The sequence below is a fragment of the Ptychodera flava genome, chromosome 11 (genome assembly GCF_041260155.1).
Source record: "Ptychodera flava strain L36383 chromosome 11, AS_Pfla_20210202, whole genome shotgun sequence".
Classification (NCBI taxonomy): domain Eukaryota; kingdom Metazoa; phylum Hemichordata; class Enteropneusta; family Ptychoderidae; genus Ptychodera; species Ptychodera flava.
The window spans coordinates 15,368,637-15,393,136 of record NC_091938.1 but is presented as its reverse complement, the minus strand read 5'-3'; the positions used below and the strand labels follow the sequence as shown (position 1 = coordinate 15,393,136).

The 24,500-nt window shown below is 36.7% G+C and overlaps 1 protein-coding gene across 20 annotated transcripts in view; it reads right to left on the bottom strand.

Moving 5' to 3' along the window:
• LOC139143618 (tensin-1-like) overlaps positions 1-24,500 on the bottom strand; it is a 188,830-nt gene that overhangs the window by 56,982 nt on the left and 107,348 nt on the right. For 16 of the 20 annotated variants that reach the window (XM_070714084.1, XM_070714085.1, XM_070714087.1 and 13 more), the window contains exon 2: positions 1,769-1,883. In XM_070714084.1, coding sequence (XP_070570185.1) covers positions 1,769-1,883 — 115 coding nt within the window. Of the gene's footprint in view, positions 1-1,768; positions 1,884-9,042; positions 9,180-10,128; positions 10,207-14,418; positions 14,518-16,959; positions 17,102-24,500 lie in introns of those variants that run through there. The other 4 variants (XM_070714092.1, XM_070714094.1, XM_070714086.1 and 1 more) reach the window with 4 other exon arrangements.

The window sequence follows — 24,500 nt, the reverse complement described above, 5'->3', positions numbered from 1 at the left end:
GCTTAACATTTGAGGGGGCAGTTTTTTTAATGCTTACTAATGACATTAGGCCTAAACAACATATCCAATCAAAACATGAACATAAAATGGCACTAGTATCGATGAAGACTGAAGCACAACTATGTCCTTTACTGTGTTTTCTTTTCGATGCGTACACTCCACGTTATGCACGCCACCAAAATTGAATAACAAGCGATATTTTGTCTTTTCCAGGGGAACATTCTGAATAGAAATAACGGCAAATTTACAGGTCACTACACTGTGCGCTTGGAGCACCATCATACGGACGTATTTGCGTGCTGTGTTTTGTGCGCGATTTTCGCACAGTCAGTAACTTTTAAAGGGCAGAAAAAGGCTCGAAATGCGCAATTTATGCTATCGCGCAGTCGAGAGAAAACCCTGCTATTGATATCTAATCAAATCCATACAGCTACGTGTACACACAAAATGAGATTTGGACAAATTTTCTTCATTCTTGTTACAGGAAATGAAATTAAAGCTCTGAATGTTTCAAATGCTTAAGACTGACTGTATTAGATATCATTAAGCTAGGAATGATGGTTTTCTTTCAAACACATATTTCAGTCTAACTGTTGACATTTGCGAACTATTTGAGTCAATTTGGAAATTTCTTGAAGTTTTTTTCCCAAGCCCTAAACCAGTATGTATTCTAATGTGTAACATTTGCTGGCATCAATGGGAGCTGTCTCATTAGGGAAGACTGCATTAACTTGCATGGCACCTGAAACCCGAGTCCTTGCCTGACCAACTCGGGTGACAAACAGAAGACTTTTAATCCCTCAAGGTGTTAATGTTCCATTGTAATGTTTATCTAATCCAGCTGGTGCCATGTAGTGCCATTGTAGGAAAGGTAGGTTTGTGAAATTGATCCTTATAGGGAAAGTCGGGTATTGCTAAGTTAATGGAGCCTTCCCGTAATGTTGATTCAGTGTCACATTAAAGCAGAATGCGCCTTGGGAACAGATGGTTGGACTCTCAAACTTTTACGATATTTTTTCCCTACCACTTGTGAGGGCTCATTTTGAAGCTTATAGGGTAAAAATAAAATGTTCACAGGCTTAGTTTTGTGAAAACTAGGAATTTTGTTTCCCACCAAGAGATGGACACTTGGATAGCGGCCATTTTGAATTTCAAATATTAATTATATTGGGTAATTTGTTTCTCTAGTACCAAAATTTGCACTGTGACCCTTGATTTTTATGCTTCATTTTGAAAGAAAATGGTTGAAAGTTTGACTACAGAAAGTTTGAGCAAAAGTTAAAGTCTTTCACTTCTGAGGCCCAAACTGCCTTAATCTTTGCTAGGAGGCCATACTGAAGCAACTTGATCCAACTCTGAACTTATACAATTCATCAATTATATCGCTATCTTTCTCACGTGTCCATAACATTCTCCTATACCAGTATGTCAATCCAATCATGCATGTTCTATAGGTAACAATTGGTGCTGACATAAACCAGTGTCCCAAATTCTGTCACCTGTCAACAGTCATGTTTGTCACATCCGCCACATGTATCTACCTGTTTGATACATGTACATGTCTATCACACAACGTACCGGTACATCTTGTAGTCACACATGTACCTACTTGTTCACTTCCATGTTTTTCATGTAGATCATTTCAATGATTTCTACTGCTTGTCAATAACACTGACAGAAATCTGCCCAATTGCCACCTCTCTCCATCTCCAAATATTTTTTGTTTATATTTCATTGACATTCAGTTTGTTTGTTTGTGGTGACTTACCTCTACATTGCACCCCTTCACTCCAGATCACTTGTTTGCAGAGATCACAATCCCTTGGATGTCTGTATGTCTTGAGTTTGAAAGTGTGGCTCTGTGATTCTATAATTTCTGGGGGCTGAAACAAATAGAGAAAGAAATTACAGGTTAGTCTCATGAACACCAAATTTTTTTGCAGTTTTCAAGATGGGAAATCTTGGCTCGTGTGACAATGATGAAGAAAATGTATAAAATGAATGATGGCAGTAATGGTTTTAGTGTAGAGGCATAAAAATTTTAACTCAGTATGTATTGGCTTGTAAAAGGTATTATGAAGCTTGTCATACATGGGTGTATAATCGGGCTGAGGCATACTACCAACACACCACATGGTCCATTACTGCTGGATGAAAAAATTGCACATTTGAAATTTTACATGAACGGAAGCACTCAAGTAAAACTTGTGAATGTTATCAAATTTCACTTCAGTGTAAGAGTAAATGTGTAGCTGATAGGAAGTTTCTGTCTTCAAGAAAATGCTCCTCATCCAAAGTCAGCATTGGGAAACAGACTAACATTTAGAAATAAAGAGCATATTTTTTGAGTCAAAAACTCTGGCCGAGCACACTGTTAATCACACAAACTTCATGGTCAGTACACTTCTTGAAAGTGTACACTCTCAGTGTTCTGAGTTGTGTCCACACTGGGTAGGTTTCATTGTGAACAAGTACACTGCAAGCACAAGAATGAAACTACATGAATCGGTGCCTCGACCAAAGTCTGAAGTTTGATTTCTTTGCAGACATGTACACTGTAGCCATGGTAACAGTCGTTATTTTGCTATGGTCTACAGACTACAGGTGACTTAAAGTCCTCTTAAAGGAGGACAATGGAAGACATTGTCATTTCTGTGCACTGTACATCAAGGGTGAGCAAAGTCACTAGCAAGCTCACGGCTACTACGTGTATGGTAGTTTTTATGACAGGGCTGTAAGTCTTTGTTGTCAACTAGACCAACAGACCAGTAAATTACTACCTGCAGTATTCAGAGTGAAACTAAAATATCAACTTTGGTGGAACAGAAGCTTGGCTGGTGATCTTTTTTGGAGAACTAGCATGTATGCCAGTTGCTAGTTGCTCAGAAGTGAATTTACAGACACTTGCACATTGTTGATTCGGCTACATTGAACATTTACTGTGCTATTGATACTGACATTGGTAATGGATCAATCTACATCACGCCACACAGTTACACTGTAAAGTCAAACAAGGTCGTGAACTTGGTCATGAATCTCTCATATCAAATACTTCTATGACAGAGTCTACAGTGAAACATCCATATTCAATAATTTGTTCTCCATTTTGATTTACTCCTCAGAAAATCACCATTTGTTGAAAAGCATATCTATGCACAAATGACCGTTTAAAATGAGAGAAAATTTCACACTATGGGGAACTTACCCCAAATAGCTGAAATTTTACCATGTATTGTAACTATTTGGAGAGTCCAGGAAGAATTCCAAATGTTGAAATCCAAAGTTGAACACAGTAAGTTGCCAGTGCCTTGTCTACTTTACAATGTAATGGAAGGGTGTCATTCTCCACACTATTGTCCTAAACACAATAATGTTACCTTCATGCATTTTATGGTAACACAGGGGCTTGGGGACTATAAAGCCTGCCATAAACAAATTCTGCATCTTTTGCAAACTATCAAACACGTCTTTCACATTGCAAAGTTCATCTTGTATTACATCCACAGCAACTGGCGGGTCCCACAGTGCAGAAAGTGTATGTACAGGGATTCAAGTGAACAACCAATGTTTGGAACTAGGTAAATTTACAATCCAACACTGCATGACTGAACGGCAAATGAAAATTTCTGCATGCACGGAAAAAGAGCGAATGCCTGGGACAAAAGCTTGATTCAGCTGCCTTTTCAATATTTCAATTTTAAAGAAGTGTGTTTATTTGTGTCGCAAGGACCGACCTAAGATCATAGCTCCCTATTTGAAAGGAAGTCACAGCTCAATACGTTTATACTTTGTTGTCTTTAGACAGACCATGGGTAAATAACAGAGCATATGTTCAGTGCCAGACAACCTTACATGTAGGTCTGGATTCTTGCTGGTCACTCATTGACTCTTTTGAGGTTTTTAAAGAGGCAGAAAATGATTTCAGACTGCAGACAACTTTGGACGGCTAAACATAGCGGTAAAATTAATCAAATACCTATTGATTTAAACCTCCTTGCAATGAACATAATGAGTTTAATGTTATTAATTCTTAAATCATTATAAACCAATGAATTTGTCTTCCTCCACTTTAACAATCATGTTTCTGGCAAAAAATGACCAAAAATGTAACCAACTTACTTTGATGAATGAATCAATGGCAAGCAGTCAACTTTATTGGGATGGTAGATTTTACAATTATACATTCACTTGGGAATAGCTGAAATGTTGTCCATAGAGAGGAGTCCTTAGACTGTATTATATGGGCTAAGTTTACTTGACTAGTCATTTTGAGAATGTAAAATGTATCCTTATCATAGAGATGTCCTGACTATAGAGGTGTTCTGATTATAGAGGAGTCTGCATGAACAAGTTTCATTGTAATAGACTGTATTTTCATACAATTAACAATGGGAATCTTATTGAAGAATGAAAATGTAGCCTCCACATTGAACTTTGTATGAACTTCCTGACACAGTAAAATGAGTAATATTGGAAACTTAATATGTCAAATAAAAGTGTTGGTCAGTTTACATGGTTAACCACTTTCATAAAAGGCAGGAAGGAAGCCAGCTTTAATATGGTTGACGAATTTCCTGACCTCCGTGCCAAAATACAATGACATCATACACTCTTCAAGTATGCCATAAATATGCTGTACCAAAACGTGGAGACGTAGACTTCTTTATATCCATCCGCAAAGAAATTTGCACACTTAGAGAATCTCCAACCTTTTCTCCAGCAAGATTTGGTATGAGCCTATTTGATACAATAGGATTAGTTCATTCTGTACACAAAGAAGGGGTGTCAAAAGTTCACATTGAAGTCAAACTCTGCCAAACCACGATTCTGTCTTCATTGACTGTTGCCCTTTGCAGGGTAAAATATGGCTAGATCAGAAGCAAGATGACTTTGATATCCAGCTTCTTGTAGAAATATTTACATTATTTCGCTGAAACATCTCTTGGATGAAATGTTTACTGGTAACCTTTAACCTTGCATATCATCGAAGACTACGGGAGGGCAGATTTTTAAACAAAAATGTCAAAAATGGGTTCATTAAAATGGCACTACTTTCAAAGCCTGTGAAATCTTAATGTTTTGTAGATAGAGTGCTGTGATCAGTTACCACAAATCTTTACACAAAAAAGTTCAACAAACAGGAGCACATACACTCACAAACTGAATCTGTACTTTTTGCTGATTGTATGTTTACAAATGCCTTTGACACATTCTGCGGAAATTGTAATAAGGCAAAAATAAACTTTTGATTCAATTTGGACAAGAGACAATAAAATTATTGCATATTTAAAGTTGTTCAAAAATTCTTGCATTAACACCCATGTAATTATATGATTCAAAACCACAGAAAGAATTCCTTTGTTGGAAAGGAATCTGTAATTTGTTATGGTAATATCAAACAAGCCTTGGCAAAGTTTTGATCGTTTTGTAAACACATCTACAGTAACCTTACTGCCAAAAGTTGTCACACACAGCTGAAATTTACACAGTGCTTGTTTACAACTCAGTGTGCAACTTTGAAATTCCAAGCATGGGGGAGAGAGCTAATGACCACAGTTGAACTTTTACCCCATCTGTGTCTAAGATACAGGCGTCTATTTTTAGCTTGTTGATCCTGTACACAAGACACAGCAGGTTGTCTGCTGTGTCTCTGTATCAATATCACATGGAGTCATGGGATGTCCTGCTGTACCTAAACTCACAAAGCAACCAAGGGGCTAGATCAAGGATCTCTGCACGTTTTGAGGACAAGCCCAGAGACCGTACCTTACTTCACATGACCATGCAGACGGCTTGACCAAGGCAAAGTTAACTTGGCAAGATCAAATTATACTAACTACAATGTAGTATGTACATGTACATGTGCCCTGTGTCCAACTGTTTACTTTCAACATCAAAACTTAGGTGTTTCTTTGGGATTCAAAAATGATAGCTTCGCGTATGCGAACTTGGAGAAGTTGCATCTTTTGCTTGTATTTTATTTAGTACAGTGGGTACTCACTGTAGAAAACCTGACTGTGGTGACGTGATTGGAACCTCTGGACATTCCTTCATTTGCCACTGGCATTCTGTCAATATCATCATAAACAATAACTGCACAATAGCATTTTTGTTTGTTTTTACCGCTACAAAACACAATACAACAATAATCAATACTAATTTCCTACAGTTATATGCGCATATGTAGGCACTGTAATTAACTGACTATGGTTCAGCTTGCAGAGCATTGGATATTGAGTTGAAGCACACTGATGTACTTTAGGAACTCTGCTTTTGTGCAAAACTTTTGTTCAGAGCATTTTGCTTGGGCTTCTCAACTAGGGTTGAAAAATCATATGTGCCTTTCTTATTCATCAATACATTCAGATTTGCTTCACATGCTCATCTCCAAAAGTGTAATTTGACTCCAAAAGTGTGCTCACCTTTCATCTGTACATGGTGGCTAAAATATGCCAATTATGATGTAGAGAGACTAGCATTTTTCAGATGCTAATATGTGTGAGTTACGGGTATACTGATTCTTGAGTGGACTCATTTGGAAGTGTGTGGAGTTAGTAAGTTTTCACCTATTTCCTATACAGTAACCATCGCTGCCTGTCACATTTAGTAGCACTGTTAGTGTTTCTACGGCATGCAGTGGCTGTAGGTGTTGGCATCACACTAACTAAACTAACTAAATATCCTTGATTTGTGTATAGAGAGGTATAACGTAACTGTGCAGTGTTTCAAATTTTTCAATAATTTACAAGCAACACGTATCAATATCCTGTTATGATGAATTTAAATATAAATCATGAGTACTTTCCACCTGATTTGCATCAGATAATGACTTTTGCGTATTCACGAGTCAATCACAATATCCAAACATGTCAGTATTTGACCTATTGGTAATTCTCAATCTTCAAATAAAATCTAGTAATTTAAAATGAGCATAGAACTAAGTGGCAACCCTATGCAATAATTTTATGGTTGTTTGGGATCACTTTAAGGTAGTATACACCTCGAAAGTGAAAGACTTAATTTTTGCTCAAACTTTCCTTAAATGAAACTTTCAGCCATTCTCTTATTATATCAAAAATAAAAATCAGGGGTCACCATGCAAATTTTGGTACATGTACTACAGAAACAATTAACCCAAGATTTACCGATAATGAAATTTCAAAATGGCTGCCATCACTGTGTTAACTCTATGGAGAAAAAAAATCATATTTTCGATTTTCGAAAAACTAAGCTGGTAAAAAGTTTTCTTACACCAAGAGCTTGAAAGTGAACCCCACAAGTGGTATATTAGAAAATAATTGTAAAAGTTTGAGAGTCTGAATATCTGGCCCCAAGGCATGTTCTACCTTAACATGATTTTTATAAGTTTCAAAATAGCATGCATGGTAACAAGGACATTGCTGTATCAACTAATAGCATTTCCACTCATAAGTTGTAGTATAAAATCTATACTGATTGAAATTAGTAATTGAGTGATCACAAACAACGTACATGTATAACATGCTATAATTAAAGATGCCTGTGTATTGTTCAAGTCCAAAGGTGGATCAAATTTCTGGCCCACACATGCACTTCAGACACCCACCTAGACATACTGCAGATGATGATAGTATCAGCACCCTTACACGTAGGTACTTGCTACACAAATTTAACAGGAGCTAATACTTATTTATGCAAAGTAATCTTTTCACAGAATCTACAAAATACAATATTCCATAAACACAGTTTTGCTCTCTCAAATTCTTGCTCTAATGCAGGCTGAAAGAATTGATGTTGCAGATGTAAAACTGATGTTGGCTGAACAAGAGTCTCTTTTGATATTTGATCTCAACTGAACAACTTTTGTTCACCATCAATCACACACCACTCAGATCTAGATCAATACGTTTCTACACGAGTCAACATGATGAATATGGCTGAAACAATCCGCTGACACATCAAAAAGTGCACATGCTTATAGTGCTACCGTACTTTATGATGAACTCCAACATTCCAGCTCGTGTCAACGATCACAATGATTCACAGCACAAGTGTTGTCTGACATAACCGATAACCAATTGATACCATACATTAATGTACTGAACAAGACAAGTCTTCCCTCATGATTTATTACTCTGGATAGAGGTGTTTGGGGACAGATAATCGGACTCTCAAATTTTTTCAATACTTTTCTGGTCAATTGCTTACTGAGGGCTTGTTTCAAAGCTTTAGGACTAAGAAAAATTTTTGCAGTCTAAGTTTTTCAAAAATTAAAATTTTATTTTTCCCCACAGAGTGAGTTACCATAGGGACAGTGGCCATTTTGAATTTCAAATAGGAAATATTGGGTAATTTGTTTATCTAGTGCTTAACTTTGCATGGTGACGGGCCCCTGATTTTAAATCTTGATTGGGTAAGAGAATGGTTGAAAATAGCACTGAGGAAAGTTTGAGCAAAAGTTTAAGTATTTCCCTCACTTTCTCAGATGCATACTATAAGTTTAGAAACTTTATTGATTTTAATAGGAACATATTTGTGTTCTGTATATTGAATTCATTTTTGAAAGGCTTAAGAACTAACGGACAAAGCAAAGAACACAAGGCAACTGATCGTTCATGTACCATATCAAGGGATAATACTTGCCCAGAACAGGTTTGCAAAACACAACAAATACAAAAGAGTTCAATTTATACCGGTAGTTTGAACATTGCTCTCCTTGGCATTTTTGAACTGCACATTATGTACCAGTACAATAGTACATTGACCTCCGTAATACTGGTCAGCCTTGAAAAGACAAATGGAAGTTTTCTATCCAACCTTCAAAACATTTCAGAAGTTTCAAATATCATGAGATATTGAAATTTGTTTTACTGAATCAACACAGTCAACTGATATCAGAAAAACAACTTACAAAGCATTTACACAATTCAAAATGCTCAAATATTTAAGATTTTTTCCCATTCATTCTCTTTTGATTCACAATCCATGACTTGGCCTGGCAAAATATACATGTGTACTGGTCTGTTCATGTAAAAAATGTTAAAGAGCCGAAATTTTAAATACCTTTGTATGTTGTCCAAAGTAATATGAAGCGGTTTCAGGACTGTCTTTCCCGCAAATTATGGCAAACTGTATTTTTTCAGTAGTTTCCCTCCAATAAAATTCACAGTTGTCTGCCACACAGGAAGACAAAGCGACTACTTGCTATACTATACTCTCTCCCCTCCCGGCAATTACTCACACCATCTGACCAAATATCAACAATACTTTTTTTTAGATCAAACACTTTTAAACCTGCCTGGGTCATATTACAAGGGCTCCATTTTTCAATTTCTAAAGACATCTGCTCAGGATTTTCAAGACATGATTCACAAAGATACTGCCAGGATTAATAACACTTATTCCAATTCCAATATTACATTTTGCTTTCAAATAAAAAGGAAAGCATTTCCATTTCCTAAATGTTCATGTGAATTTCCGACAAATATGAATCCATGAAAATGAGTCTGTATACAATTCTGTGAATTGGGAATAACTGCCATTGATAACTGCACAAAGTTAACTGGAAAGATCCCTATGGCTCGTGAAATAAATACTGACACTTTCTTCTTTGTGGATAAGCAAATGATAATAATTCATTCGGCGATCTTATAAAGTTTAGAATTTGTGGACAGACCCTATCAACACACTTATCATTGTATTCATATATCTATTTATGTCATATTTTCATTTCAACTTACAGTACAGATTCATCTTTCTCAATAATTCTGAAAACTGAAAAACACAGTATTTATACATACAAAGATATTTACTGTCTAAACTTGGCTGTTTTCTACCTGTCACTGACTTTCAAAAGCACCTCTGATCTCTTTGTTTATACAACTATCTGATTTTGCCTGCAGCATTTTCCAGGGTTTTTTTCATTTCGCTGAGAAGGCAAAATGGCCTGACAAAGGAGACCGGAATGTGGCAAGGACTGAATAAGTCTGTTAATAGTCACTCTCCGCAAACAACAGCGACAGGCCCTTGAGAATTCCGCTACCAATGGAAGTCAAGAAGCAGGTGAAAATTGAACCTGAGAGCAAATGTAACGCCTTTCACTTTGAGAGCAAGGCCAACAATTGTTCAGAACAAGTTATTGTTATTTACCTTGCATGGAAAGATCTTTACCACATACTGGAAATTAAATCGAGTGTTCAACTCTGCTGGCATACCGTCATAGCAGCCATAAAGTTTTTTTTTTTGAATGGCGTAGCTGTCGCATGTATCAGAGCAGGCTAAGGGGTCAAACTGATTTCTACAGTGAGTTAGCCGAGTGCCAGGATACCAGTTAGACGTGACAGTTTTCTTTACGCTCACAATCCCAACTAGGCCTTCTCTCTAGTTTTTACAATAGACAATACAGAGCGTGTCGTCAAGGTCAGGATTTTGGTGCGGTGACCCTGGCTGATTCACAGCTGTAAAAGGATGGCCGATAGAACACAACGGCCATTGTCATGCATGCCGCACCGGGGAGACCAACCTACAGAACACAGGAAATGACCACATCATGGCTTAAAAAAACTCAAGCCGTAAAAGGCTACATGGTTTATCAGGGGATAGAAACTGATCAGGGCACTGATGTGTAATGGACAATTATCTGATTGGAATAACTACAGGGCCAATCCAAACCTGGAGAGTTTGAAGAATATGTGGTCATAAGGATGACCACATACGCCTGATCTCGGTTAAATAGCTCTCAATCTTTTTTCCCCTCTGATTTATTGAATGGTTCTTGAGTGAAACAAGGGATAATGTTCACAGTACACATACTGTAGCTTAGTTAGATATGATACTGATATCAAATTGATAACATGGCCCAAGTTGGGTGTGTGAACAAGAAGTCGATGCACAATTAGCCAGTACATGAACATATATAGAAAAGACAAAACTTAAAGGCACTGTTTGCGATCCCTGGGATTGCCTTTGTTCTAGTCTGTAAGAGGATTATGGAGGTGTGATAGCCTTTTGTTTTCCATTGAAATTGTAATCTAGTGGGTAAATTTTCTGATGAGACAATCTGGTGCCAACGAAGGCCTGTAAGCATACAGGATTCATGTAGCCCAATCATTTCGCCTTATGCTGCACAAAATATTCCGACAATCTAACAAACAACTCATTCACTTTTATGGTTTCCATTTTTAAATATTATGAGCAGCTGGGAAGGAGAATTTATCCGTGGAAGTACAAGTTATGTGAAGGAATTTATTTCATCAACGCAGTGAGATACTCACTGCATTAGTCACTGTTGACTACCATTCTCTTGGGAACACCTGATCAGTTATCTGATGGAGTGACCTAAAACTTGGGGTCAACTGTCTTGACCTCACAATGGGGTCAAATACAATGTATCTTGACCTCAAACTTGGGGGTCAACACAATTATCCTGATACTGTTGACGATTTGAGATGTTCCTGAGTAAAGATTTTTGTAAAAATACGAAAATCTAGGAATCTGCTAAGCTGATGATTCACACAGAAAAAACCTATCTTGCTTGTGACTTATCCACGTTTGGGTGACTCCTACTTTTTTGTAATATGAAGGTCACAGGAAACTACTATCAAAACTTTTTGCCTCTTAGAATTTTATAAGTATCTCACCAAGGCTAGCAATTAATCCGTTTTCCTGACAAGGCTTTGTACAAGCAAGGGAAATACATGTAACTGCATTGCATTGCCCACATATAAGAAATTTCTAATTCTTTAAGGTAGAACGCACCTAGGACACAGAAATTCGGGCTTTCAAATGTTATCAATTCTCTTCTGATCTACCACTTGTTGGGGCTCATTTTGAAGCTCTCGATGAAAGAAAAGTTTTTACTGTCTTAGTTTTTCGAAAATCGAAAATTTTATTTTTTTCCATAGAGTTAACATAGGGATGGCGGCCATTTTGAATTTCAAATATCGGGAAATTTCAAGTAATTTGTCTCTCTAGTATCAAAGTTTGCACGGTGACCCCTGACTTTTATTCTTGCGTTGGTAAGAGAATGGTCGAACGTTTGATTGTGGAAAGTTTGAGAAAAAGTTTAAATCTTTCACTTTCGAGGCGCATATTACCTTAACACAAAATCCTTGCTTTAATACCATAACTGATTCCTGAGGAGTGTTTTATTCGACTAGTCCCAGAAGAAGATGTCCTCCCATTGGCTGACTAACTCAACAACTGAGCTACTTTAAACCAATCACAGTTCTTTTAACTTAAGAAAACAGTTTCACTGCAACTTAGTGTAAATTCTACAGATAAAATCCAGGCAGATATACTATGGTGATTGTATACATACAGCTTTTGTTTTGGCCTGCCAAAATGCTTTTTTTTATTCGGACATTACCTTCTTGTGGTTTCATTCCAGTGAAATTAGTTTAAACAATGTTGAGCATTGTTTCCATGCTTGCAGTGGTTACCAAGCAATGTTATAAAATAGCACTGGTTGCAAAAATCACATAAAATGGAAAATAATATTGCTTAATGTTGTAAAATTCAAGTACTGAAATTTTGTCTTCCATTTTCCAACTTCCATTTGTCTATGACTTGTGAAATACCCTGTTAGCTTTGAACTACTGGAGTTATGTACATCGCTAATGTTTTTAGTAGACAAGTAAGAGACAAGTGGCCAACATATGAAACACAGTGATTTGGACTTGACACGCAATCATAACAGGATGCCACTCATCATAATTGTTTTTTGATTTTGCCGGTTTTATACAAGTGTCAACACACAGCAATAAAACTGACAAGAGAAAAACAAAGCGCCCGAAGCATCACATGTGTGATGGAATGTGAAATATTTCCATTGTCTCATTACGTGTGTGTGGATATTTTGCGATACAGACATTTTTCCAAAGTCAGATTAATACTCTCACGGTTTTTGGGCTGCATCAGGTAAATTTTGCAATATGACGTCTTCGCTTGCAATATACATCAAACCATTTTGAACTAATTTGTATTTATGACGGCCTAGTCTTGCAGTTGTTTATAAACTCTAAAATCATTAAATACAGAAGTACCGTATAAAATACTACACTAATGATTTCAAGTTGCACTTGTCGTGTTTGTCAAAAAAAAACTGCTTGTGCACCACCTACTAAAAAGCCTTGGTTTTGCCTCCGAAAAATGCTTTGACAAAGCTAAGGTAAGTCTTTCAACAAAACAGTGACACGGTAACTTAAGATAACAGTACCAGTAAATTATTGGAAATGGCCACTTCATAAAAATATGTAACATACAGCATAATAATTGGCACCCTTCATAAATTCTTTACTACATAATGATGAAATTTCTCATATTTTTAATCATCGAGTAAGAACAAAAACTGGTTGGCAAAACTGAATATTCTTCCAATCTATTAATACCATGTGTACACTTCACAACTTTTCAGCTACCTGGTATTAAACTTTCATATATTACTGTATAATTCATACCAAGTGATAGTTACCTGATTTGTGTTTTGCTACAATTTCCTCTACATAGAAATTTTTCACTTAACTGGGCCCATTGGCATTTTCAGCTTCCGACCAACAAGATGTTTCAAAAACGTTTGCTTTTTGCAATTTATATCACCATCAACTTTCGCCAAATACCAGATTCTTTAACGAATGTAACATTGCAACTTGTGTAGGGCCACATGGCAGGCACCATTCCAGGGAAAATCAACTGTTGCCATGGTAATGTGCAGTTATCAGCAATTAAGTCTTAAAAGGTGTTAACAAAATGCTTCCGCCCGCCTTAATTTATATAGCAGAAACGTGTCGAGTTGCACAACTGTGCTCCAGCTGACCCACTTTATGGTGCAAAATCATGACCTTTGATTTCACCTTGTGGAGAAACCATTTGACGGAAATGTCGGGGCTGAAAAGTGAATACCTAAGACGACCCCCTCTTAAAGTACAGTTTACACTCAAACACAGCATTTCAAGGAGAGTATTGAAACTAACAGCTGCACTACTTGTGGGATTCAAATTGGTGTAAAAATGACACATGTTTCAAATTAATGTGTTTTGCATGACTGTCACGTTCTTCAATGCTCAATGAGAACCAATAATACACAAAACTACTTTTTGCGTTACTTTAAGACTAGGCACCATGTATTTAAATAAACAACTGAATAAACCTGCTTCTGATATAAGCATATTTCCCATTTTATATACATCAACAATGGCTTCAAGCACGTAACGATGAAGGTTTAAATGCTGGGTAGTCAGGGTCTGGTATCTAGCTGTTAGTATTTTGGCTATAGGACTTGCATGGCCTAACTTTCATTAGATAGATCCTCAACTGTGTGCTGAAACCTTGCCAACAAAAATACAGTCCACGTTAGAGTTTCAAACCTTGAAAAGAAATAAATGGGCACACCCAAATATTACCAATGGTATTAAGTATGTCTTGACACACTTCAAAGCCTACCTTGTCACGTTGCTGGATGTTTTTAACCCTGATTGGTCAATAAGCAGGTGTGAGATTACCCATATGCCAACTGAGTTGTTCAAGTCTAGTTTCACACATGGTATCATATCTCTACCCTGGAACCGTGCATGCTTGGAAAGTTATATAACAACACTACACCTATCACAATTCTAAAATTAATGTGTATATGGCCCCCTCAGAATAAAAATTTATGGAATGTCAATGGGGAAGCTCTGTGTGCACCGGGTGTTGAAGCTCAGGAGTTCAAAGGTCACTTTTCAGCTCCACCATCAGCAATGGTTCCCAGACTTACAGAGGTGCACCATAAGATTGCACAAGATGGGCACCGTCTGAATTCCAGACATTAAAATGTGATTAATTTTTACAAGCCCAAAGTGACCCATAAACACTCCATAAAAAAGACTGGCCTGCTAAATATGCCATAAACCCAGTGGCAGTCAAAAGTTTATTGCCCGGCAATATCGCAATTTTGTGGCACATGGTGTTTAAACTTGAACGCTGATGGCCATAAGGTGATTGCTGTGAATAAATTGCAAACCTATTAACTGTGAATCTTGCAGCAGCATATGTATAGTTTAAAAATACATGAGAAATCTTTGGGTTTTTTCCATTTTTTGTATCAGTCTGCCAATTAATTTTACAAGATTTTCATCTCTTCAATTTAATATTTTACAACATATATTGATGCTATACCTGTTGGCCCTTACAGAAAGTAATCCCTGTGCTATAATCTGCCTTAAAATAGAGAAAAAATTTATTAAATCCCATCTAGAGCAGTCAACTGCAGCAACAGTGATAGATGTACAGGGGTTTTCTGGGTAACGAATATGCAAAGAATGGACTTGAAAACCTACTTCCTGCACACTGTTGCCACTCACTCAAAAAAGATGGATATAATGGAATGTACTCTGACATTAGTGTCAGGACTTGGAGAGCCCTCACACATATTTTCTGCACAGTATCTGCTTAACAATTCCACCATGTTCCAAAATGTTCACCTGTAATCATGTGCCCAACTTTTGAGTGAACATAATGTAATTGCAAGCATACTGGTACATGCACAGTCAAGACAGCTTGCCTAATTTAAGAAAAATATTCCAATAGTTCATTTGGAAGAGAAGTCACAAGTCACAAATTTTTAAGAGTTGAATAACATGGTAAAATATACTGTCCTTGCAATCAAGACTAGGAAGAGATCATGCTGCACAAATCTATTCAAAAGTTTCATTGAAAATGTTCTATTTATAGAGATATTCCCTGTTAGCCCTACAAGTCTATTTTAGTAAATATTTTTATTTTTTCTTATTACAGATCAATTTTTGCACCTTTTTTCCTACATTATTCTATTGTCTTTGATGCAACTACCCAATGAATGTTATGTCTATTATTACCATATTGATTGGCTAATTGTGTTTGCATGGCAGAGTCTATAAAATTTCATCTGCAGACAACATACATGTAACCAGCATGTCACAATAATCCACAACTGTCATGTCTGCTTTTGTAAACTTGTTGACTTTGTTACTGACTGGCAGCCATACTGCCAAGCTTCAGCACTCCCAGGTAACTTTTGTCGAAATTCAGATGTAACCCCGGCAAATAAGAAACAATGACATAGATATTCAAAGCATAGACTACGGCCACTCTAAATCACGACACCTGACAATAGAAATACCTTGTTCCTTTGACCCACTCGACCCAGAACAATGAACGCCATTCCTTGTCCAAACCAAACTTCAGTGACACTGTTTTGAATATGAAATAAAACACAAACACGCTAAATGGGCCGACTGTTGAAAGAAGGCACACTGTACGAGCTGAGAAGTCAACTCAATGTAACTTTTATGTAATCCTTGCAATTGTCTTTTCATCGCTGAAGATTCCTGCAAGTTTGATCAGGCAGTGAGTGTAGGGTGCTGCAGTGACCACGTACCATACAAGTAGACAACTGCAACTACTGAAAGACGGTGAAAAGGTTGTACTCTGAGTAATGTTTCAAAGACAAGAGTACAGTGATCAGATATCTCTAAAACCAACACAAAGAATTGTCCTGGCCTCTTCACACATTCATGGTCTATTAGAGGACGGCCAAGCGATGAGCCCTTTACAGACAAGACTGACATAACTTTACATGACAAAAGTAAACTAGACAACAAGTACAAAAACATGTAATATTTTCCATTTCACAGTTTTTCTCAGTGTGGATGATGACATCACCCTCAAAAAAGGAGCAAATTTTCCAGGGGAAGGGACCACCTACATTGTAAGTCCTAAGACACCATGTTTACACCATGTATCTACCTGTACAGACAATTGGCAAGTCTACTGGTGGTTACATGTACATTCCCATATCCACTATCTTATCTCTGTTCCCTTTAATCTTGGCAGATTCTCAACTCGGACAGTTATGCCGGGACCAAACTATTGTCGGCAATGGAAAGGTGTTAGATTATACAAGTCAAAGGACTTCAAGCTGTGAACCAAAACAGTGTAGGCACATGCAGTTTACCTGCCACTCACCAAATCAACAAGTGTCCGCTGTTTTACTTTGTTACAGTCCACTTGTTTGTCGACAAGGCTCTTCAATCACGGGCATATGCGGTGGCTGCTCTCTGTCTCACGTCTCTGACCACTCACTCCCAATATTTCCAGATCTCCAAGCGGGACACACAACGGAAATAAATGCTCGACACCGGATATGTGAAGAAGTTCAGAGAAGTCTCCACACACCTCAATGACACCTCCACATTATGGACATCCACCTTTGCACCACAGTTACTGAATCACAGTGTTGCCAATACTGTTGACTTGACCTCTTGTCTGTGACCCCTACTCTGTGCGGTGGGTATGGCCGCTGTGTACAGTTCTAAATCAAAATGTCAACAAGCCCTGCGCTATTAAAAGCTGAATGGCAGCTAATCTCCCAGCTCCAATCTAATGTCATAACATATTCAATTTAATAACCACTACACTGTTTGATTTTCTGGGGTCAAAGGTCAACTCACCCCCTTACAGTGGGTTCCTCAAACAAAAGCGTACCCCCTGGAGTTGTGACTGAACATTTATTGGGAGGAGTGTGGGTGTTCATAAACAACCCAGCAATCATAATATGTATTTCAACACCACAATTATAATACGATATCATTTTTTCCCTTTCAATCTAAGTCTCTTCCTGACATTTTAACAGATTCAGAGATAAATATTCCGTCATAGTACCGAGACAAAAACTTTCTTGAAATAATTTTCACCAAAAATCTCACCAAAAATAAATTACAATATTATTTATTTCTGTGTTGCCAAGATTCTTTTCACTTTACAAGAGGTTTTGGTTAAATACATTAAAAATCTGATCAGATTACAAAAAACCTTGCTGATTATTCTATCTCTTTTCTTTTAATCATGATTTAGCATCACACCTTTGTCTTGACATTTCAAAAAAGTTATCCAATTCTGATCAGCTGATGCAAGCACAATTTCCTTTCCTGTTGACATTTTATAAACATTTCAATTGATTTCCTTTGATTGACAAACTTATTCAGAAATTTTTTGTGCTTTGGCAAAAATGTTCTAATACAGCAAACTGATTTTGGTGTGATCAAGAAATCTTGTGTGATTTTCTGATACAATTGTTTTTTGACTGACATTTTAATTTATTGGTAATTATTAGAAATTCCTGTGGCTCTTTGATTCTTGTTTTCCTTTTGATGCACTTGCAAATAATGAGATATCTTTGAAATACTTGTCTGAAAAAAGGTGACACACATAATATCTGTTGTAAATTCGAGCAAATAACTCAACATGGGAAAAGCAAATACTGGCAGGTGAATCACACACATGTGAGTGATATATTTATGTGTGAATACAGACAATCACAAGCTTTTTATTCTGATTTGTGAGCTTAATGATAAAGCCAACTGTTGACCTGCACTGTTCCAGAGAGACGTTGTCTCTGATTGGCTGGTGTTACTTTCGAAACAAATCTTTAAGTGAGTGTACACCTGGTGCATACACAGCCAATGAGATCAGACCTGAAGCAATGCGGGTCACCCTATACTGAGAGAAAGTAAGAATGGTTGCCGCAACAAAACTTTAAAATCTGGTTTTAGACTAGAAAATCAAAGCACTTAGATGTAAAGACTGAACCAGGCATACCCAGTCAAGCCATGTGGATTAGACGAACATTGGTACAGTATACTTGGGTAAGTCAAACACATTGCAACTTTGTATGTATCACTGTTGTAAGATGGATATGACCCTAAAAGATATGTATAATAATTGGTCAAATTCTTACCACGCTGATGTTCTGCCACAACTTAGCCATAAAGCATCTAAAGGCTAAAACAGAATTTTCTGAATGGTTTCTTATTCAGGGGCCTTTTAGTTTACAGGACTACATATCTAAATGAGTTATGAACAACAGTGAAACTTCTCCTGTCCCCCTGATATGGTTCGCTTTGGTAAATCAATGAAAACTACAATGCATGTATAATGATGAGGGAAGTCCGACAAAAATTTACAGACATACTACCACAAATGAATATAAAACACCCTCCTATCAAGGAGAATATCAATACATATCTCCAAAGTTGAGGATGAAAAATGTTTTGGGAACCCTATTACATTTATTACAACTGGATTAATGTACCAAGGGAGAAGTCCAGTGAAAATGAATGAGAGACTCAAAAAATGCTGAGCTTGCAAATTTTTAACAAAAAATCACTGATTTTGATTATTACATTAAAAATATTAATATGTATGATGGAACTGGTAAAATGCTGACAAAATATGATTACTGGTATTCACATCTGCTTGCCACAAAAAAGTTTTAATGGCACATTTATGATTTGGGTGTGACCAAACACTTGAACTGGGCTGTATAACCATCAGTCTGTATTTGTTGGTAATACTGACTTTAGAACTCTTAGACTTATACCAGTATACACAGGTAGTTCTCCAAAACTCAATAATTCACAACGGCTATCAGTCTACTTTTGCCACTATGTCATATCTAACACTGTCTGTACACGTATGCTTGATGTGTAAACTGCTCTGACGTCAGAGGACTTTGAGCTGAATTAACATTACGTTGCATGCCCCTTGTCACGTAGTTAAACTAGTTCACATATTTTCACTTGTCACACTTTCACATGATTTCCTAAAGAGGCATTTGCCAGATGCGATGGGTGACCCCATTGTTAAGAAACTGAAAGAATATACGTGTAATCATTTTGCCAGATGCAATTCTTTGAAAATGCCATTGAATTTTCTGTTGGTAAGATAAGACAACAAGGAACATCCCCTTGTAAAACGTCATAAAATTTTTCGTTGGTACGACAACAAAGAACATCCTTCTATGTTCAGATTATCTGATGTTTTGAAAGAAGGTTGTCTCTAAGGATTCATTTTGTCACATGTTCATGATATATCTGTGAATGCTTCTTCAAAAGCAGTGATGTATTAATTTGTAAACAACAACATTGTGAATGTTTACACCGCACATGGCGTTGGCAAAGCTAATAATGTTTATTGTTTATTTCAATATATTATCCAAAGAAGAGGAAAAGTCATCTCTTGTACAGAGCAAAAGAGATGACAATACTATCGAAAGTCACAACTATTGTCCCCTTTACTGTCTAGGGCCTAAACTTCCTGTATAGGGGTAATTCAGGTGTGTTATCAGAAAGTCGCATCTGAAAGGGCAAACTTAGAAACTTGAGGTCTACGCTTTAAATAGGTCATCTAGATACTAAATCATGTGCGGTAAAACTATTTTCTTTCGTTTCCATTTGCACTTATCTGTCAGTCATAAAGAAAGAAAAAAATTGTAAAATTGAAAATCTTGAACAATTCAAGTAGAAACTTCAACACAATCACTCTTCGATAATATCCAAAAGAATTTCAAATTTTCAGTGGGGTAACAGGACCCCCTGAAACTGGTATGAGGGACTGGGTGACTTCAAAAAGAAGGTGAACAGAAAATCCTCAAACAACAGATTTCAGTAAAGAGTCCTGCTGGATTTGGGTTGACTGACACAGATTTTGAGTGTGTTGACATGGTTTTTTTTTCTCACCTGTGAGCCAGGTGTACCAATAACTCCAAATGAAATGTAGTCATGCATAGCAACATGGATCTGAAAAGTAAATATCTCCGGTGTTAACGGTGAGACAATAAATCAGGATAAATTAGTTTCTGATGAATTTTCAACAGAAGCAGTGTCATGAAAAAGGAAAATGAATGTTCTCATAGAATCTTTAAAAAATTCATTGATGTTGACCAAAAAATTTAAAATTTGTGTCATATTTTCCATATGTACAGACTGGTCCAAAATTAAGAATTCCTAATTGATAGAAAAACAGATAATTGCAACTTTATGCTTTCAACATTTTTAACATTTTTAAATACTAATGATTAAAAATATGGAACTTGCAAATTTTTGGACCATTTTTATTTCATAAAGTTCCTTAAACTATTTCATGTCATAAGGTTCCTTAAACTGTAAAAGTTGACCGGAACGAATTTTAACTTGTTCCAGAAACTGATAATATCCATACAGTGACTACTGATGATTTAATCTTTATTAGAATCTGTATGTGTCCAACAAAGTGTGAAGGAGATCAACAATTATCATCAATAAATCGTCAACGATCAAAGGGAGATGAGGAGGGGTACACAACAGATTAATGCAAATTTTATCCAATGTTATCGAATAATCTAGGTTCAAATCTCAAAATCTCACACAGAGTACCTTGCATGTATGTTTGATATCGATTATTAGATACCTGTTGATTCTGTTCAACAAATTTGAAACAATCATGGAATGTTCACTTTAAATGCTAAATTCATTTCCAATAGATGAAAATGCTGATTGTAAATTGTATGCTGCAGGGAACCGGCAAAGTTAACCAAAGTATTATTTGCAAGGGGAATTTGTTTTGATGACGGAGTACGGAAGAACTGTATAATATTTTACCAATTTTTGGTAAAAAAAGGCAGGATATTGCCACTTAAAATATCTGTTTGATCTACAAAAGTTCAGAGTTCAAACTATTGCCCTCACTTGACCCTGTGACATTCGTGGTTTTGCTGGTGGGAATTGGGGGTGGGGGCCAGATGGGTCATGACCCCAAATCACATTGTTACTAAGTCCCAGCTTGTTTGTTTATGCATAGTTGCAGAAGAGCACTACACCACACAAAATGATACAAAAAGAAAATAATAAAGTGGTACGGTCAACTTTGATGACATCCACTTTTCTGGGAAAAAGATGTTTTCTGAAACCAGAAAATCACCTTAAAAATATTTGAGTGTAACTTGTATGTATTAACTGTACTGTTAGCTGAATCCTTCTCAATGGGTTATTATTTCATCTAGAAATCTTAAAAAATATCAAAATTTCTCCATATACAAAATACACACTGGATGGGCCATGTCCCTGGAAATAAGACATCCATATATATATATTCATCCTACATGACTGACAAGCACTGGCTCGAATTCCATTTTTCAAATTAACTATCAGATCACTGGCTTTAGCAGTTATTTCTTTAACTTCCAAGGAATGCAATCAGATGCATTGAAATTTAGGTTGTACTGTCACAATGTCACAGTCAATGCTATCTTTGTACCCAGCCAAGATTGGCTCTGACCTTTTATGACCTTTCATTCTCAAGTTTTCATCATTTAGGTTGTGCTGTCACAATGTCACAGTCAATGCTATCTTTGTACCCAGCCAAGATTGGCTCTGACCTTTTATGACCTTTCATTCATCCTTACCCGTTCTGAGAGACTCTTGAGCTTGACTGACAAGCATTTTCAATGTTCTGTAAGCTAAGCAAGACTTAAAGTTCTCCATTCTGGTGACCTTTGAGTGTCAATTGCATGGGTAACTCTCTCTCTCTCATTTTCTTTACAAAATAAGTCAAGAAATAAAGAGGACAGTCAAAATAGTATATCATTTGCCATTTTGTTTTGACCCTGGAACTATTGTGGACTATTTTATTTCCGCTTGTCCAAGGCACTGTGTGAGTCCTCGGTGTTCTATGGAAAGTGAAATTTTCTGTTCTGGAAGTTCTAAAGTTAGATCAGTGAAGAATGATTTAAAAATTGCTGTAGACACAAGGAATTGTCCAGAGTGACCTACTAAGTTTGTGTTTATGCATGTGGGTGAAAAATGTGTTTAGCAGTTACTTAATCTTCATAAATATTATCGACATACCAAAACACAAATTTTGATTTATATAAAATACTCATTCAAGGCATACTTGTCCCCTTGTTTTGAATTTCTTTCAAAGGAAAGACAACCTAGGACAGTACAACCTCATTTACAATTTTTGTCTGTCATTACATATGCGCATAATTATATTGGGACAATTTTTAAAAATCACCATTAACTGTACATGTATCAACCAAACTGTTGATAACAAATAGTCATACACAAACCAATTGTGGAGTAATGCCCAAACTGCAGCCTCCGAACTGGCAGGGCCAGTTCAACACATATATGTAAACACGCCATGGCCTTACAGGTGACTGGATACTGCAAAAATTCACAACATTTGTAGCAAGTTTGAGATTGTAAGCAAAGCAATTAACTACCAGTGTACGAATCAAATACTGATAAGGAATTGACGATTTATCAAATCAAAGTACCTTTTCTATCCCATTGCTCCACCAAAAGAAATAGTCAGTTATCACTTGACCCACAACTCGTGAGATAATTTTTTTACATTTGAATCATTCATATCAGACAAAAGTTGGATAGCCAATTACCTGCCTGACACTTGACCTTTGACACATGACCGTTAGACACCTGACCTTGTTTTGAATACAGGATGTTTGTGAAACTCAGACTGAGTACTTAAAGTAAAAAAATTAGCTTTAATACACCCACAACATGAGTTCAGTTTCATGGAAAATACTTATCAGTCTTACGGCAAAGGTAATCTATATTCACGAGCCAATGGTGGTATAAAAATTGTTGCGTATTAAAATTAATGGTGCCGGTATATACCTGGGCCAATGGCAACAAGGTGTCAGGAGTGGGAAAAACACATAATGAATCTAAATGACTGGTGTCACTACACATAAACGGTCACATTGCTTCAATAAGAAGCCACACACCCAAGGAATTTGGATTCTATTTGCCAGCTTGTCTGCATTATGAACTTCAAACACCCGGTACTTGTGGAGTGATTGCTTTTGTGTTTGAAGTGTGCACTAAAGGATGCTTTGGCTTTGAAGTCTGAGTAACAACGTCACGTGAACCTAACACAGCTCTCAAGTCCAGTAAACACTAAAGGCAGAAGTAATCTCATCCATGTTTCAGGAGCAGTAGAAATTTGCTGCAATTCTCACACACTCTATATTGCATGCCAGCACCGGTACGATGGTCACTGTGACACTCCTCCTTGCCTTTTGCCGCTGTAAATTCTGGAAAAACTTTCATTATTTCATTCCATTCATTAAGGTAGTATACATCTCGAAAGTGAAAGACTTAAACTTTTGCTCAAACTTTCCTCAAGGAATCTTTCAACCATTCTCTTTCAAAATAAAGAATAAAAATCTGGGGTCACTGTGCAAATTTCGGTACTAGCGAAAGAAATAACCCATGATTTACCAATATTTGAAATTCAAAATGGCTGCCGTTCCTGTGTTAACTCTATGGAAAAAAATAAAATTTTCGAATTTCGAAAAACTAATCCAATAAAAAGTTTTCTTTTTAATACCAAAGCTTTAAAATGAACCCACACAAGTGGTAGATCAGAAAAGAATTGTAAAAGTTTTGGAGTAAGAATATCTGTCACTGAGGCATGTTCTACTTTATTAAAACTACACATATGAGTGTTGTGCTACGCCTGCAAGCGTACAGGAACAAGTGCAGTCAACTTGTCATCAAAGCCATTATTTGCATGATTGCCTTATTGTTGGTGTATGAATTTGTGTGACGTAATGGTTTGATGACATATTGTCATATTATTTTATGCTGACATGTCAAAACCACACAGTATGTTTCAACACCAGATGACAGATCGATCTACAGCTACCTTTGCTACAATGATGT